This window comes from Miniopterus natalensis, chromosome 2 (assembly GCF_054644295.1).
Source record: "Miniopterus natalensis isolate mMinNat1 chromosome 2, mMinNat1.hap1, whole genome shotgun sequence".
Lineage (NCBI taxonomy): Eukaryota > Metazoa > Chordata > Mammalia > Chiroptera > Miniopteridae > Miniopterus > Miniopterus natalensis.
The window spans coordinates 152333841-152353237 of NC_142082.1; the positions used below are offsets into that span (position 1 = coordinate 152333841).

A 19397-nucleotide genomic window follows, 5' to 3' on the forward strand; every position below is an offset into this window, starting at 1 on the left:
GGGGCAGGTGACAGAGCAGATTCTGCCAATAAAGAGGCTGACAGACATGATACGAGCCCTTCAAGAGTTTATAGTAGAGAGGATTTTATAGAAAATAGAGATAAGTGCCCTGGCTGATTTGGCTCAGTGGTTAGAGTGTCAACCTGCAGACTGAAGGGCTCCGGGTTTGATTCCAGCCAAGCCATATCTCCATCCCTCAACCCGGTTGGGATACATGCGGGAGGCAACAAATCAGTGTTGATCTCTCTCTCTCTCTTCCACTCTCTCTGAAAGGCAATGGAAAAAATATCCTCTGGTGAAGATTAAAAAAAAAGGAAAGGAAATAGAGCTAAGTAAGAATAACATGCTCTGATACGTACTACAATTGGAGTAAAAGAGGGGTAGCTAATTTAGATTTAGAAGAATCAGAGAACACTTTCTGTGTGCCATCTAAGCTATCCGAAAGATGAGTAGAAGTTGGGAGAACACTTTATGGACAGAGGCTCAAATGTGAGAGAGCTTATCCCATTGGAAATACTGAGGCAGTTGAAAATAGCTGGAGTTTTAAGGTAGAAGGAGTGATCAGCAGCACTAAATGTAGCAGAGTTTGAATAAGCTAAGAATTGAATGAATAAAGCCATTGCATATGGCAAATGGGGGCACCAGTGGCTTCATCAAGAGCATTTTCATGGGAAGAAGCTGATTTGAGATTAAAGATCCAAAGGTAAATAAGTAGAGGCCTCATGTCTACACTTTTCTCTTTAAGAACTTTTACATGAGAAGAGTGAAGAAAGAGATTTAAACGTAACCATAGAAGGTCAAGAGAGATACCAGCATGCTTGTAAGCTGAAAGGACAGATTCAATTGGGAGAGAGAAATTGGAGAGACAGCAAAGGAGGTTACTAATAGAGCAGATCAAAGAAGGCAAGAGAATTGGTCACGAATACAGGTGGAAGAAATAGTTTTGAGCCGTGGCCAGTATATTTTATACTTTGAGATTAGTAGAAAAATCAGGTGTCTGTGTGCATCATTAAATAGAGGGTGAGAGGAAGGAGGCACGTAAGTCATCAGTTGAGTGGAGGCCACACTTGAGAGTAAAGTGAAAGATACAGAATAGTCTCTGAGGGGATTTGGGGAGACTTGATAAAGGTCAGGTGAAGTGATTCATGGATACTCATGAGTTTTGAAATCAAAAGCTAACCTACATGGGTATGAGAATAAGGAAGTGAGAGGGTAGCATTATTCACCCAGGATTTGGAGTTCTGTTGGACAGGCAAGATGCAAAGGAGACAGACGATCCTTACAGAGGCGATAACTGTGCATTTTTTTAACCTCAGTTTAAAAAAAATACTGATTGTGGTGATGATTACATATCTCTGAATATACTAAACACCATCGAATTACATGCTTTAAATGGGGTGATGGTGTGGTATTTAAATTATATCTCATTAAAGCCGTTACATATTTTAAAAAGAAAAATAAGTATTATCAGTCTTTTGAACAGTTCTTTCTATTTTAAAGGTAAGTGACTACATTGCTTTGGTTTGTTTGTTTTCACCTACGGATTCTATTTTTTCAGTCGCTGGGTAAGTCGGAGCGCCACCACGCAGCGCAGAAAAGACCGCCTTCGCCAGCCTTCCGAGCATGTTGGGCTGGACAACGACTTGAGGGAGGTATGTGGGATGTGGGCTGCCATCTGGGGATGCCTGATGCAGGAGCCACCAGCTAGGCTCTCTCAGCCCAGCAGGTGTCGTGTAGGGTCTTTCCCATTCTTTTTTTTTTTTTTTTGTATGTCTTTACTGATTTTAGAGAGAGGAAGGGAGAGGGAGAGACAGATAGAAACATCAATGATGAGAGAGTCATTGACTGGCTGCCTCCTGCACACCCCCAACTGGAGATGGAACCTACAACCCAGGCATGTGCCCTGACCGGGAATCGAACCTCGATTTCCTTGATGCTCCTTGATGCTGAGCCACAACCGCCGGGCTTTTCCATTTTTGTAATTTCAGTACATCTAAAAAAGGCTCTAAAACAAGTCTCCCTCTGTATCACAATTACAAGGCCAAGTTTAAGTTAAATTTTTGGTCAGTATGTCTCTTGTAGGGAAAAAAATTACAAGAAGCATAGAGGTTATTTCAAGTATAATTTAAACTTAGTAAGTAGAAATGTATTTGCCTGTTTTTTTTCTTGCTGACACCATTTTAAAAGTTTTTTTAAGTTATTTTAATATTAAGATCTTATGCTTTATTTGTACTATTTGAAAATAAAACCATAATTATATATTTGAACAATTTTAAATAAGTTATTTTTTGTGATCAAAAGAAAAATGCAATCAGAAGATCTGTTAACTATTTTCTAAACTCAAATGTGTAGAAATAAAGCAGAAAACATTATTCCAAATATATATTGCTTTTTATTGGTGTGTCCATACCTATATGATTTTAAACATTTTCTTAAGAACTGAAGCAACTTGTCTAGTGCTTTTCTTTGTGCTACTGTATTTTCTCTCTCCTTTTTCGTTTGCTGTGACTTTTTATCTTATGCATGCTTGTTTTGCTTGTCTCTTTCTCCCATGTCCCTTCTTTTTTTTTTTTTTTGCTTTTCTGTCTTTGGCATCTCCGGCCTCTTAGCCTTCCGGGGAACTTTTGGTCTGTCAGAACTCCATGGCATTCTGGGAGTGGGATCAGGGCCCACCTCCTCCTGCACGACTTCCCAAAAAATCCTTCTCTGAGTGCTGCCTGGTATGTTTCTTAGCCTGAAAGTGCTTTGCAGATGTCCCCGAATCTAGTATTTGGTGTTCCTTGAATTACCCACATGCGTGAGTGCACAGAGCTCTAGCATGCCTCACATCACTCATGACGTGAACACACAGCCTCTCTGTTCTACTCTTCACTGCCTCTTGTGTTTGGTACCTTTTCATGGTGGTGTATGCTAACATGAATAATTCTGTACTGTTGACAGGTAAAACTGATTATTCAAATCCCTAATCAGTGGGATTGGGAGGGAGGTTGGAGAACAGATTTAGCAAATTATTTTTCTTCAAAGGGAAATATATTAAACATTCAGACTCCCTTTTATTTAAGCGTTTTGTAGAAGTGATTTATTTTCAGTCAGCGTTTTGGTTAGGTTTTATCTTCACAGCATTTTATTTTACCCTTTCTAGTCTGTATTTTATGTATTCAGAAAATCAGGTCGCCAATTTAGAATCATAGTACTAAGAGGAACCTTTGAGCTCATCTTGTCTAACTTGACACGATTTAACTGGAGTCCAAGAGACTTGTCCAAAGTCAGGACTCCTGACTTTCAGGCTGGTCCTTTTCCAGTAACTCTGCATACCAGGTGGCACTAAACAGCTGCTCCTGAGGGCTAGAGGGCTCCTGGTTGTGTTTTGTTCCCAACATGACATCAGCATAAATTTACTTAACTTCACAGTGGTCTTCTCTTCATAAGCTCACTGCCAGTTAGAAAAACAGGAAATTCAGGAAGAGCCTATACTAAAGAACAATTAGTTCGGATAATTATTAGGATATATTTTTGTAGGTAGTTCCTAGTGGTTTGTTGCTCTTGGCTTTGGCAGAAATGAAGAGAGCATTTTAGAAATCTCAGAAGAAATCTAAGGCAACTTCCACTGCAGTGAAATGGGCTTTATTATAAAAAACATTCCTTGTGAAATGTTTCTCTTTCTCCTCTATTTTCATCTTAAAATACACCTTTTCCTCCAGCTGACCCAAAGAAATCACACTGTTCCTTGTCACTTGATTTCGCACTATGCAGAGTCTACCTCACTTCTGGCTGTGAGAAAGGACCTGTGCAACCTTCTGTCTCCTTTCTGTGCATGTCCATGATGCTCATTCTGTGGCTCCGGCAGAGATGCTCATAGCCCTGTGGGGTTCGCTGTTAGCTAATAACTGTCCCCACCACGGGTACAGTGCTGGGTGCTCGGAGTCTATGGCCACTCAAAGGACAGCCCCATTCTAACTTTTCATTTATATAATAGAACATAAACTTTAACCAGGGCTTAATTTTTGATCCAATTATTGACTTTTCCTTCCTATCCCCTTGCCTGACTGTGCGCCTCACTGTTTCCTCCTAAGCCAAGTTTGATACTTAATGCATCTGGAGAATTGAGTCTTAATAGTGATTCTCTCTGCATTTTCACGAGTCCCAGAGACGGAGGGATTGAGGATGGGGAGAAGCAGAACCTTCTTAACATTCACCAGTTAACGTTTGTTTTTTACCAACCTTTAATCTCTGATTTGTAATATTCCAAATAACACTAGTACAACCTGAAATCGTAGGAACTGCAGATATAATTCTCACATAAGATTCCTGCCCCTCGCTCAGGTTAGTTTTTCTGACACTTTATTTCCTGCTTTTATTTATTTGAAAACTGACCTTCAGGTCCTTTCAATAATACCTGTTACCTTTAGTTTCCTAGTGGTGATAGTTGTCTCTCATTCTCAAGTTTCCCTCTTTGTTTGAGCCTCTAAAAAAGATTTGAAGCAGAAAGAGGTATACATAAGTGTATGGGAACTTAATGCTTGTGGAGTTCATTTGATTTTCAAATCTGTTCTTAAAATGATTGCACTGGAAAAGAAACAGATTATTTTGTTAATGCAACATATTTATGTCAGGAGGGTCAGGAAATAGCAGATAAACTAATCAGTTGAATCCCTAATCAGTGGGATTTTTTTTTTAATTGGACCAGATTGTTTTTCTTAGAGATGGGGAATATATTAAATGTACGAACTCACTTTTATTTAAAGAATGCAAAGGATTTTACACATCTTCACTTACAATTTCAAATTCTCCCCTTAAGATAGTAAGATAGATTCCACATATGTGTCTGTAGGAGGATGTGCTGGCTAGCAATCTCTCCCACAGACTGCTAGTTTTACTATATAATTTGGAGTAGTTATTCTGTAAATATGGTCCTAAGACACTTGGATTTAGGGGGATTCTGTCCTGTAGTCCTGATACAAACATAAAGTACCTGAATGAGCTTCTGCAGGTGGCATAGAAAAAGACAGCAGGTGTCCCATGCAAATCACATATAGTGATTTTTTATTTTCCTGAAAATTCGCTAACCAAAGCTCAAGCAACAGTGCACTGGATTTCTCTGCTACTCTCTTACCCATCACAAGTGATATGGTGTTTCCACTTTCTCTTGATTGTGGAAAAAGGCAAAGGAGGGACGTAGCAAACATGTCACAAAAACAGGAGGCCTCCGGCATGTGGGGCACATGATACTTTCCAGAGTGTTCTCATAGCCTTTCTTGTGGAGTAGGTGGGCCTGTTTTATGCCCATTTTATGAATAAGCAGATACACCTGAGGTCATAAAACTAGTTGCCCCCGGGTTCTAAAGCTCCTGATTTTACTGTTGTGACTTGATTCGAGGAAAGGGTTGGGTTGGGAGCAGTGCCCAAAAGGCTAGTATGTTGAGTCTCTTGATCTGTGGGGAGAGGGGTGGAGGAAACCAGTGATGTGAGAATCACTGGGTTCCTACAGAGCTTTGGATTTGTAACCCAGACACCAAACTTTTTCATTCCAACCATGCTCCTGACTAATCACAACCTTGGATGTTCTCAATAAAAAGACTAAACTAGATGAAATTCCATCTCATTTTGAATGAATTTCAACATAATGGGATTTCTGTCACCGTGGTTTTCACAGGGGCTAACAGTTGGGGGAAGTATGTGTGTCCTCTGCCTTTGGGCACACAAAAGCTTGAATTGCTGTTGCACGTGTACACTTATGTTGTTCCTGCACTTGCTTATTTAAGGTTAAATAGGTCAGAAGAATATCTGATGTTTATGCATTAAAAATACTCTTTCATTTTTAGAAATATATGCAGGAGGCACGAAGTTTAGGAAAAAACCTGAGGCAGCCCAAATTGTCAGACCTCTCTCCTGCAGTGATTGCACAAACCAACTGGAAGTTTGTAGAAGGCTTGTTAAAGGAATGTAGAATGAAGGTACGTATTACTCATGGGTGGGAGGACACACTGTCGTTCGTGTTCACTCCATGTGTGGAGCTAAAATGAGCAGAGGTGACCCCCATTTGAGCCTGTAGCTTCCCTAGATGAAAACTTGTACTGGGCCCTCAGCCTCATGTGCTTTCTATTGAGGTCATGAGCCATGGGCCCTCCATGCCCACAGAATCAGTGACACGGGAGCCCTGCACAGTTCTTGTCATCTTTTCAGCCATTGCTGTCTTCCGCTCCAATATGAACAGATCTTAATCCAGTCAGAAGTTAAGTCAGGGATGTTGTCACCTTATGCAAAAGGCAGCACATTTTTGTGAGTGTGTCTGTATGTGCATCTGTGTGGAACCTTATGCATGCCCATACATGCGTGAGTATACCCACAAGAAAGAAGGTCTTAGATGTGTTATAGGTTTGTGTGTTACACACTAGTCTCCTCTCTGATATCCGTGTTAACCAGAGGTAGCAATACAGATTGGCAAACCTCAGAACATCATTTTAGCCAATAATTTTATTCATTTATTTTTCAGTCATTTCTCGAGGACCTTCTCTGTGTATTCAGTAAATTCCCTATTTTTAGCTTCTGCAGACAGTACTGAATCAGATAGACAAGGTCCCTGCCTGAAGGAACTAGGTTCTTTCTCACTTTACATTTTATAAGAGCTGCTAAGACTGCTGTAAATTAACTTACCTGAAACTAATTCCCATTTCCTTTCCATTTTTTTGGTGCATACTCATAAACAGACAAAAAATAAAAGAGGAAAAGAATTTAAAAAAAGAGTCATGGTGTACTCACAGTTAGAGAGTTCTGAGAGAAAAAAAACTAAAGCTGCTGGTTTGTAACATAGTTTCTACCTCAGTGCCATCAAAACTAAGTGAAAATACCTTTAGTATGCAGATGCAGGGTAGTGGGCTAACTGTGGAGGCAAGATGGGGTTTTAGACTCTGACAGTACATTTTCTTTTTTTTTTAATCCTCACACAAGGATTTTTTTTTCTTTGCTTTTCAGCGAGGGGCAGGGAGAGAGAAAGAAAGAAACATCGATGTGAGAAAGACACATCGATTGGTTGCCTCCCACACTCCCTGACTGGGGCCAACTGAGGTATGTGCCCTTGATCGGAATTGAACCTGGGACCCTTCAGTCCAAGGACAGACACTCTAACCACTGAGTGAAACCAGCCAGAGCCTGACAGTATATTTTCTAGGTCTGGTGTAATTACTCAATATTACTCAAGTTGGTAACCTGAAAATTGTCATATATAAACATTCACATGGGGATACTTAAAAATAGTATCATAATATCTCTTTAGTGACCCTCTATTTCTCTGACAAAATAGTAAAAATATATGTAATATTATTCCAGTTAGTTGACCACAGAGATTAAGGCTTTTTGTCCAAGGTGACTAAAAATATGCAATTAGAAATATGATGCAGAGAACCTGGGTCTCCTGATCCACTAATGGACTTGTTGGGCTTTGGCTTCACTGCTGGCATAACACTTGTGACCACACGTAATGTTTTCAGACCAAACGTATGTTGGTGGAGAAGATGGGCCACGAAGCGGTGGAACTGGGCCATGGAGAAGCAAACATCACGGGCTTGGAAGAGAACACCTTGATCGCCAGCCTCTGCGACCTCCTGGAGAGGATATGGAGCCATGGCTTGCAGGTCAAGCAGGTAACAGTCTCAGGAGGCCCTGGTGATATGGCCCTTAGGAGCCCTATTAGGAAATACAACAAGGAGAAAGGGACATCATAAAAATTAAAGGGTATGTTTCCTTGTCACAGGATGACTAGAAATGCACACAGGCATTTTAATTCCAGAAAAAGAAAACATGACCCGTGATTAGGAGGCAGTTCGGGGCTCCTTCCTGGTAAACAGGAAAGGATGAGGCAGCACCTTCACTGCTGGCTGCATCCCCGTAGAGCCCAGTAAGGGTCCGCTTTCATCACTGTCCAGCAAAGAAGTCTGTTAGCTGGAACTAGCAGTTCTTTATCATTTTCAGTTACCTACCTATTCAGGATGGAAAGATTCAAATGCTTTCTTTGCTTTTGTCTCTCTAGTCTCCCTTTCTGTTTATTTTCTGTTGTGTGCATATTTCTTTCTTCCATCTATTTTCTCTTCTCTTTTCTCAATTTTCTTCCCTTGTTGCCATTCCATGTAGTCAAACATATTTTGCATATGGATGTACACAAAACATCCTTTGCTGCTAGAGCCTTTTAATTCCATGGTCATTGTGTGGCTAGTATGGGCAGCCTTAAGTACATACAACTGAGTAACAACCAGGCTCAAGTCAGAAATCTGCGTGCCCCCTCTTCTGGCCTCTTGCTTAGTAGCTGCCATTCCTCAGGCTGTCGCCAGTGCCTCAGTGAGGCAACAAATGACGTTCGTTCACATAGAGTGACATGCTCAGAATGTCACACAGCCAGGAATGGGTGAGCTTGGTTCTCAAGCTTCAAAATGGCCATTTCAGCATGAATGGTTTTGATGAGAAATTATTTTCTGATGAGTTATTTCTTATAAAATGAAAATTTTTGTATACCTTGTACTTTCAGGGGAAGTCGGCTTTGTGGTCACATTTAATTCAGTTTCAAGACAGAGAAGAGAAACAAGAGCACCTTGCAGAATCGCCAGGTGAGAGTTCATTGGTTTGATTGTTTCTACAGGTTTGGCAGCGTTGGACCATGTGAAGAACCAGTACCGTATAGCTTTGTCTCCTCCTCTCTCCCTTCAGCTGAAGCTTACCCTGTCTTGCCAGTAGTGGGGTAAAGTGGAAGGAGCATATTGTTTACTAGCTGTGAGACCTTTCTGATCTTCACCTTCCTCATTAACAATATAAGAAAAGTAATTGTAGTCAGGAGAACACTGTGATGTTGATCAAGTAAGATAACACGTAAATTGTGAAGGATGGTACAAGTACAGCAGGTTCTCAAATAATGCCATTCTGTTCAACATTGTTTCATTATAACGTTAATGAAGAAAAAAATCAATTCCTGGCCATGGCCACTGTCTGTTCTGAGTTTTCTCTACGGACTACGGTTTCCTCTTTACATCCTGAAGATGTGCTTGTGAGGTGAATTGGTGTGTCTGATTGTCCCAGTGAGAGAGGGTGTGGGTGTGAGTGCACCCTTCCGATGGAGAGACATCCTGTCCAGGGTGGGTTCCCACCTTACCCCCCTTCTGCCAGGATAGGCTAGAATAAGCGGATTGGAAAGTCATCTTGTTTTTATTAATCTTCCTGAAATACTCACATTTATTTCACTGTTTAATATTAGAACTGTTTTGGGTCTTTATTTAGAAGTTTGGTGATATTTTTGTGACCAGAAATATGCTATAGATACGTAACTCTTTATAGCCTATGGGAAAATGGGTTTTGTCATACATCATTTTGCTTAAAGTTGCAGTTTCTAAGAACTTAATCAATATTAAGTGAGGATTTACTGTATACCTTACTCTCACCAGTATTAGAGTGAAGTGTATATTGATTTTTTCCTAAAAGAAAAGTATTACAGCCTGGCTGGTATGGCTCAGTGGTTGAGCATCGACCAATGAACCAGGAGGTCTCAGCTCGATCCCCCAGTTAGGGGATGTGCAGGAGATGGCCAATTGGCGACTCTCTCATCATTGATGTTTCTCTCTCCCTCTCCCTTCCATTCTCTGAAATCAATTAAAAAGAAAGTTCTGGGAGGGAGGGGAGGGGAGGGGAGGGGAGGGGGGAGAGGGAGGGGGGAGAGGGGAGGAGAGGGGAGGGGAGGAGAGGGGAGGGGAGGAGAGGAGAGGAGAGGGGAGAGGAGAGGGGAGGGGAGGGGAGGGGAGGGGAGGGGAGAGGAGAGGAGAGGAGAGGAGAGGAAAAAGGAAAGGAAAGGGAGAAAGAAAGTTTTAAAACCATCATTAATCTTTCAGGGGGGAAAAAACATAAATATATGTCTCAAATCTTCAAGAGTGAGATTTCTTCAGTTTATAACAGGACATCGCAGGTTAGGGGTGTCATACTTCTGTAGGTAAAGTGTCATACTTTTTAAGGTAAGTAGAGTTATGTAGTGTTCCTAGATGTTCTACCTACTGGGTATTTTTCACAAGGAGCTTGCTTTTCTTTATGTAAAATAGCCATCTGTTTTACAAAAAGTAGAAGTAACAGTGGGAAGCCTAGTAGAGATAAAATGTTTTATGCTGAATTTGGAAAACTTTTCTAAAATTATGGATTTTTTTAGGCATTCAGAAATGTAAAAAAAAAAAAAATTTAAATGCGTAAGCCAACAACCAGATTAAGAAATAAAGCACTGCAAATATGATTGAAGCACTCTTATTTCCATTCCCATCACTGCTGCTAGAGCACAATATTACCCTAAATGTGCTTATTGTTGGAAACCTAGTTTTTAAATGTATCCAGTGAAACAGCTAGGAATATGAATTTGATACTACATTGCCCTGGAGCCCCTCTAAGCAGGATGTTATGGTTCTAATGTCCTGAAATGTAACTATATTCGTAAAGACTGGGATCAAGTTTAAAAGCATTCTCTAGTGTCCATCTCCTTTGCCCCTTTTTCTGTTGAAAAAGTAAAAATGCACTGACATGTGCTGTGAAACTGTAACGCTTACCTGGGTTAATAGAAACTGTAGCTTTTCAGCCCATAAGACCATAATCAAAGTAGCTCACCCTAATTAGAAAAATAAATTCCTAGGAAAAGGTGATTTTTAGGATGAACTGTTGGAAAACCAAGCTGTTAAGGCAGGGAGGTAGAAGTCTTTGCCTCTTGTGCTGAGCAAGGGATATGAGACTGTCCACCTGTTAGAGAAGCAGCTGCTGGGCAACACCAACAGCTTTGTGGCTTTGGCTGGTCAAGAGTTGCGTGGTTGAACTGGAGACCAGAGACCCAGCTGTTTTTAGGGCCTTCAATGAGTCAGTAGTGGGACCAGCAAAACTTTGAAGTCAAGGCTAAGAAATAGCAAATGTGTCAAAGCCCCGAGCAGTCACTGTGCTGCATTGTGAGGGGTTGAAGGGCTAATGGAACACAAATGAACATAAGTTAAATATTTTACTGACCCTTAGGAGATAAATAAAAGCCATACAGCTTTTGAAATCAAATTATTGTCTGTTTGGAGGGATGGATTTTATAAATATTGTTCTAACACTTTTGATGAATCAGCCCATGAAGTTAGGATTTAAAAATATGAGTGTGAAATATATATAAAAATGTCAGTTTAAAAATAAAATATTTCATTATTGGGAAACAATGTGTCCTAATTATACAGAAATGAACAGCTCATTGACTTTTCTGCTTTTAAATCTGAGTAGTTTGTTTTGTTTGGTTTTGTTTTTCAAAAAGTACTTTTAGTTTGCCAGCTGTTAAGCTTCCTAATTAATGGCAGTAAACAGACTGCTTTTTCACATTAAGGGAAGTTCCTCCAAGTCCTTAGAGAGTCATAGTGTGTTTGAACACTGCTTTTTTTTTTTAATTCTCTACAGGTTTGGTGTTTAAAAAACCTTATTTATTGATTGATTTTGGAGAGAGAGGAAAGGGAGAGAGAGAAAGAAACATTGCCTTGTTGTCCCACTTATTTATGCATTCATTGGTTGATTCTTGTATGTATCCCGACTGGGGGTCAAACCCACAATCTTGGTGTATTGGGATGATGCTCTAATGAACCGAGCTCCCTGGCCAGGGCGCATACAAGCCAGGATGAGTCTAGATGGTAGATCATTACTGTTCCTTCAGAAGCAGCATTAAACAGGAGTCAGAGACATATTAAGGACTGCAGAAGAATGGAAAAGGTCTGTCTTAGTAAGAAGGCCATAGCGGGGTAGACTATCTTAATCTTTTTAATAGACTTTATATTTTAGAGCAGCTTTTAGTTCACAGCAATAATGAGCAGATGGTAGAGATTTTCCATGTACCCTCTGCCCCCTAATAAATAGTCTCCCCCGTTATCAGCATCTCCCACCAAAGTGGCCCATTTCTACAATTGATGAAGCTAGATTGGTACATCATCACCCAAAGCCCGTAGTTTACATTAGGTTTCACTGTCCGTGTTGAACTCTGAGTTTAGACAAATGTATAGTGACATGTAGCCACCATTATAGTATCATTCAGAGTAGCTTCACTGCCCTAAATATCCTCTCTGCTCTGCCTATTCCTCTTTCCCTCTCCCTCAACCCCTGGCAACCACTGACCTTTTTACTGTCTCCATAGTTTTGCCTTTTCCAGAATATCATTTAGTATGTAGCCTTTTCAGATTGGCTTCTTGCACTAAGTGGACCCATGCAGTTCAAACCCATGTTTGTTCACTGTATTTGCTAAGTGTGGTGTTGCAATTTTGTTTTCACTTACAGAGGGGAACATAGAAATAAAGGAAAAGTAGAAAACTCCACAGCATCTCACTGAAAGTGAGATTGAGCACTCCAGCTCCAATATATTAGCAGTCGATTGTTTTAGCCATTGCTATATAATAGAATAATGTTTCCTTCTTTCATAAATGTTATCTATTCAGGTTTCATAAGAAACTCATGGACAGTTTGCTTCTAAATGTTCATTTAGATTTTGCATGATATACATACTGTAGTTTGGATCCTGAATTTGGAAGTGGAAACTTACCAACCTAGGGAGCCCAAACTCTTAAGATTTTACTTTTATTTTTTTATTTTTAAATACATTTTTATTGATTTCAGAGAGAGGACGGGAGAGGGAGAGAGAGACATCAATGATGAAAGAGAGTCATTGATCAGCTGCCCCCTGCATGCCCCCTACTGGGGATGGAGCCCAAAACCTGGGTATGTGCCCTGATCCGGATTCGAACCGTGACCTACTGGTTCATAGGTTGACGCTCAACCACTGAGCCGCGCTGGCTGGACAGTATTTTACTTTTAAACACTCTTTCACAGTACAGTAGGTCCTCGCTTAATGTCATTGTTTGGTTCTGCATCTTGAAGCAAAACGACTTATAGCGAAATCCGTTTTACCACAAGCTAATTGATATAAACAAGAGTGAGGTTCCTCTGGCATCTCATCAGTGTTATCAAGAAACAACACAATTTGAAGTCCTGCTATGTAGGGAAATTGTGTGATTGCAATTCATGAGCCCAGAGATGATTCACATGCTCAGTAGTTTAATTTATAGACATTGTTTTCATGTAATTATCTAGTTCAGTTAGAATGAATAACTTTAGAAGATGACTTGCCCTTATGGCCAGAATTTGCACACGTTGCATTATTTGCCAAGTGGGCTTTTATGATTCATGTTAAATTTACAAATGCAGCCCCAGATAAACCAGAAAGAAAATAGCCGGTTTACTGTATTAATAAAGGAGCAACATTGGGGGGAAAGAATTTGGGCATTTCTTTTGTCTTCAAATTTTGTTCTTTCAAACTAATTTTAAAGTATTTATTTATAGAATGTGAACCAGATCGATTTTTTTTTACTGTTATTTTTCTAATACTTTGCCGATATTCTTCTACATAGTTGCCCTGGGACCAGAAAGAAGAAAATCTGACTCCGGAGTTATGTTGCCAACACTCAGGGTCTCCCTTATCCAAGACATGAGGTACGTGTTGTATGTGCTAGCTAGCATGTGGTAATAACTTTGAAATATTATGGCTTTCACTTAAATTGCTCAAATGATTTTGGTTATGTGTATTTTTTGCTTATGTATTCTCAAAAAAAAATTTTTTTATAACCTTGTTTATTTTACTTTCATACTATTATATTTTTTCCTGACATTAAATCCAAAGGGAAAATGCAGCTGAGAAGAGTTTTAAAGCATCCCTAAATTATTTTACAATTTCTTTTGTTCAGTGTTTTAAAACCTCCTTAAATACCTGCTACCCACAGATACAGTTCAAAAAAAAAAAATCTGCAAATAATGACAGGTTACTTGGTAGAAAAACTGCGGTCAAGTAGATTTAATTTGAAGCAAATGCAGATCTGAGGATTACCACCTGCAATGACTGGTCTTAGAAATCATTTGAAGGCATCAGGATATCTAAAAAGATGTGTCAAATGAGGAAGGCAGGGGCTTTTTTTCTTGTAAGCATTTTAGGTACAATACTTAGTCAACTCTTAAAATATGAGTTTAAAGTGAATGTTATAACATTTATAACACTTATAACTTATGGTTTATGGCTTTATGACTATTAACAGGTTGTTTATTTGATTTGTCAGATACTTGCAACTGAAAAACATAACTTTTATGAGTGGCTGCATAGTGTAGTGGTAACACATCCTGGCTTCACCACTTACTGGCTGTGTGACCTCAGGCAATTTTTGTAATTTCTTTGTGCCTCAATTTCCCATTTCTCAAGTAGAGATTAAAAACAGTTATTTATTTTATAGGATTGTAATGAAATTAAATGAATTAGAATTAGTCTAATACTGTAAAAGGTTTTAAGAACTACTTGGCTCATAGTAAGAGTTCAGTAAATGTTGGTTTTTGTTACCTGAATCAGTTTATATGTTTATATCTTAAATGTCATTGTTCCTTGGTAGTTGAAATGTAGTTATCCTCATGTGATTCCTTTGTTTGTTTTGGTTAATCCTCACCTGAGGATACTTTTTCCATTGCTTTTCAGAGTGGCAGGAAGGGGGGCAGAGGGGCAGAGCGAGAGCACCAAACATTGATGTGAGAGAAACACATATGATTCCTTTTGATGGTTAGCGTAAGAGGAATGGATGTAGCTATGAGGGGGAAATAATGTTTATGTTTTTAAACAAAAACATAAAAAACAGTTTTGTTACATCCTTGGATGGGTGGCTCAGTTGCTTGGAGCACCATCCCATACACCAAAGGGTAGCGGGTTCAATTCTCGGTCAGGACACATACCCAGGTTGGGGTTCCATTCATTGTATGTGTGTACCTCATTTTGTTATCCATTTATCATGGATAAATCAGTGATGTTTGCACCTTTTGGCTGTTGTGAATAATGCTGCTATGAACATGTGTATTCGAGTCCCTGAGTTCAGTTCTTTTCTGTGTATACCCAGAAGTGGAATTTCTTGATCATACAGTAATTCAGTGTTTAATTTTTCGAGGAACCATCATACTGTTTTCCACAGTGACTGCCCCATTTTACATTCCCACAAGCAATGCACAAGTGTTACGTTTCTCCACATCCTCACAAACACTTGTTATTTTCTGTTTTGTTTGCTTGCTTGCTTGCTTGCTTGACAATAGCCGTCCTAATGGGTATGACTTCCCAGTTTCTTATGCCGTACATAGCTGCAGGTCTTTGTAGACCTATGAAGCTAGAGTCTTCAGCTTTATAAGCTCAGAAACTGAATCATTAGTAAACCAAAATGAAATTAGACCCTATGGTACTGACTCTTACTAACCCAAGAGACTAACTTTAGACACCTAAGAGAGATGGGAACATAATGGGCTGAATCTGTCTACTCTTGTCTGGGTGTCTAGGACCAAGTAAGGGTGGGGTGAAACCAATTTATATTTGCTTAACCAGATAACTTTATATTCTTTCACTGATATGGGTAGACTCTGCCTGGAAGTTCAGTTAAAACCAGAAGGCTTCTTGTGCTCAGAAGCCTGACCCTCTAGCTCACAACTGGTGATCCTAGTGCTCGTGGGACTGATACCATCTCAGAAAAGCCCTGCAGATACACTGCCCGTGGTTGTCTCTCTCTTTTCTCTGCTCCGTTCTGCCTTTTTAATATGACTTTTTATTTATTGTTGTTTTTATTCCTGATATGTTTACTTTAGAATTTAACTCTCAGTAGACAAGCTTATTTCCCTGTTTCCAAATTCTGGCTAGTACTTCATTGTAATCCCTAATTGCTACCTAAATAGTTGATGTTATAGATGTTTTCCTTAAAGAAAACCACTCAAGTAATATTCTAAACTCTGATTTCTTTAAATCTGGACAATTAAAGAAAACACTTATTTTCTAAAGATTGGGTAGTAGACCTGTCTGAGTCCATATTCTTGTTGGGCACATGCCTCTGTCATTACCTCACAGCTTCTCAAGTTTATCTCTTAAGGCAAATACATGGGCAGTTTCAGGACTTTTGAGTTCTCACAGTTGTCAAGTCTTGGCACTGAATTGCTTAGCAGCTCTAATGAATCTAGGACAGACATGTCTGAAGGCTATGCCCTTTGTTTTAGTATCTCAGACCACTTCCCAAGACCTTCATAGTTGCTAAGTATCACCAAACTGCCAGTTATAGAATGACTTTTTGTTCTAAAGAGAAAAGCTGGAGAATAAATAACTGGACTGATTATTTACATATAGAAGAGGAGTATTATCATGGTGTTACTGTTATTACCAGTTTCTTTCCAAAGTAGCTATGCACTTAGCATCTAGCTGTTGGGACTCGTAATTTTTAAATCCTCACCCGAGGACATGCTGAGGAGGGTAGGAGGAGAGAGACATTGATTTGCTGCCTTCTGTACACTCCCCTACCAGGGACCAAACCAGCAACCCAGGTATGTGCCCTGACTCGCAACCTTTTGGTGCACAGGACCACGCTCAACCCACTGAGCTACTCAAGCCAAGTGAGACTTTTATTTTTAATGACAAAAGCAGAACATTATAGGATCTAGGAGATTGTGAGCACCATAATCCAAGTATAGATATCCTGAATCTGTAAACATATTCTGAACAGGATATGAGTAAATCCTAGAAATACCCTATTTACATATAAAGATAGAATAAGTTACTTGAGGGTAAATTAGCAGGTCACTTTATCTTTTTATAAATAATGTGTACATGTGTGCTAACGAGTATCTGGTTTTACTCTAAAATTGAGTGGTCGTGATTGATCTTGTTCCTCCTGGGAGGGACTCTTTTGAGGAATTTTTATGACTGTACAGGATATGAACTTATCCTAAAATTGGCTAATTCTTTTATTTCTCTAGTAACTATTACTGGGTTTCACTGGTGACACAGTAAAATAAGCACCAGGTTTGGATTCAGGAAATATAGATTTAAATTTATTTAGGTGCTGCCAGACTTAAAATCATTCAGTTTGGGGAAACAGAAGCTCATTCAGACAGGCTTCAGCAAAAAATGGGGGGTTTTTGGAGATATGTGAGGGATCTTCCAGAATCCAAGAACAAGAATTGCGGCTGGAATGGAAACAGTCCTGTCACAGGTCACTCTCTGTCTCACAGGAAGCCAATCGTCTCTTTTTCTCCCCTCTGTTCCCTTCCTTTCCCTTCCTCCTTTATTGGGCACATGCTTACCCAAGCTCTGGCTCTAGCATCCTTAAGTGTTCAATGAAAACTAACTTGGTGTTTCAGTGTACTGATTCGCAGTTTCTGAGAGAAGTTCTGATTGGCTCCACTTAGGTCAGGCACGTGCCTGTTATCAGTTGTAGCTGAGGGGTTAGGAGCGTGGGGCCATGGGTCATGGTGGTAACCCAGACTGGTGTCTCCTGGGCCTGTGGAAGGGGCGCTCTTTAAGAATGTGAGTGTCAAGAAGACGTGATTGGTAGAAAATGGGTAGCACCTCTAGAATAATACTTATTCTCTCTGTGACTTTGGGTGGGTCACCTAGTCTAAGAAGTCTCCATTTTCTCCTTTACAGTGAAATAATGATGATCTCCCTCTCCCTAAGTATTGTTAGGATCAGATAAGACAAAGTACATAAAAAATTAGAAAGGTTTGTATCAGGATTAAAAACTAAATGAGGTAGATAAGTTATTTAAACCACAATATGTATGCTTTTCTGTGAATTAACAGGCTCTATTTTAGAAGTAATACTTGTGATAGTATGCTGAATGCCATTATAATTACCTATAATAAGTTATCCCATTGAAAACAGATTAAAATGGTACAACTACACGCCCTGGCCAGTGTGGCTCAGTTGGTTGGAGCATCGTCCCATATACCAAAGGTTGCGGGTTCAGTCCCTGATCAGGGTACATACAGGAGGCAAAAGATCTATATGTTTCTCCCTCTCTTCCCCCCCCCCACTAAAATAAATTAAAAAACAAAAACATCCTCAGGTGATATTTTTTTTAAAAAATGGCATAACTGCACAGAAAAATGTTTAATAGATTTGGATTAAATTTTAATAACACAATACATATAAATTGATTTAAAGCATAACATTAGATAGTGATGTACAAAGCAACAGAGTCTTTTGAGCTCCTAATGTGTGCTAGGCCTTACAGGATGCAAGGCCACTCAGAAGTATTGAGCCCTTTGTCCTCCGGGAACTTGGCAAGCTGAGAAAAATGTGCACCAAGAGAAAATGATAGCAGTAGTAGGCAGTGCATGATAAATGTAACTTAGACTAGAGAACTTCATACATTGGAGAGGTTATTGAAGGCTGTCATGGTCAAGGAAAGCTTTCCAGAAGAAGGTGGAATTCAGGCATAAGTAGAAGCACATTGGGAGGCTGGAGGAGAATAAGTGCTGGGATGCAGAGTCTCCGAAGCCAGCTGCCTGGAACGGAACTTGTTCAATAGGAAGAATTGTTGAGGCCAAGGAGTAGCGAGCAGCTCAGCCATATCCTGTGAGTTTTAGAAGGTTCTGGAACAAAGGAATTACATTAAGGAGGCAATGTTTTAGGCAAAGTAACTTCTCTGGTGCCAGTAAACAAGATGGACTTGAGAAGAGTGTGGTGGCTCCATCTCCCAAATAAATCCCTTGCCTCCTACCAAAAAAACTATCACAGATGCTTTTATGACGGGAATGCTAATTGCCACCTAAATAAAATAGGTTTCATTTATGTACTCAAATTCGTCCCGTTTTCCTTAAACATAGATTATTTTTCAAATTATAATTATTTTCAACTTTGTCATTCTTTACCCATCATGTCTCCAGATACCTGTTTAAGGCCAGCATAAAACTAATTTTAGTAGGTTCTACTATTTTAAAGTAGAAAGGATACATAAGGAAACATTAACTGCTTACTAACCCTCATATAGATTCATTTTCAATTAATTCACTTTGAATCAACTTGGTATTCCTGGATCATATGAGCTGGGACTTGGACGGCACTCACGGAGTGCCGTGTAAATACTGTAGAGCTTTAACTGGTAAATGCCTGAGCATTTCCCCCTTGTTGCTTTTAAGTCAGCTATGTTATCCTTTGGGGAATGTCAGTAGGGTTGAGGGGCAGCCAGTGCTGTTTCATGGGCTCACACCTGGGTTGTCAAGTGCCTCAGCACTGCTGCCACCACCAATAAGAACTAGGGTCTAAAGGGGGCTCGCTTGGCCAGCCGGTGTAGCTCAGTGCTTGAGCATCGACCTATGATCCAGGAGATCGAGATTCAGTTCCGAGTCAGGGCGCATGCCCGGGTTGTGGGCTTGATCCCCAGTGGGGGGGCGTGCAGGAGGCAGCTGATCAATGATTCTCATCATTGATGTTTCTATCTCTCTCCCCACTCCCTTCCTCTCTCTGAAATCAATAAAGATATATTTTATATAGGGGCTTGCTTGTCACCAGCTTTCTCCGTTCATGACCATATGTAATGGTGTTA

General features: G+C 39.9%; 1 protein-coding gene across 4 annotated transcripts in view; it reads left to right on the top strand.

The window, feature by feature from the left end:
* The window catches only part of DENND5B (DENN domain containing 5B), a 153878-nt gene that overhangs the window by 112891 nt on the left and 21590 nt on the right, over positions 1-19397 (top strand). For 3 of the 4 annotated variants that reach the window (XM_087814734.1, XM_087814735.1, XM_087814736.1), the window contains 5 exons: positions 1559-1652; positions 5823-5954; positions 7488-7640; positions 8519-8597; positions 13422-13503. In XM_087814734.1, the coding sequence (XP_087670860.1) occupies positions 1559-1652; positions 5823-5954; positions 7488-7640; positions 8519-8597; positions 13422-13503 (540 nt within the window). Of the gene's footprint in view, positions 1-1558; positions 1653-2609; positions 2721-5822; positions 5955-7487; positions 7641-8518; positions 8598-13421; positions 13504-19397 lie in introns of all 4 variants that reach the window. The other variant, XM_087814737.1, reaches the window with a different exon arrangement.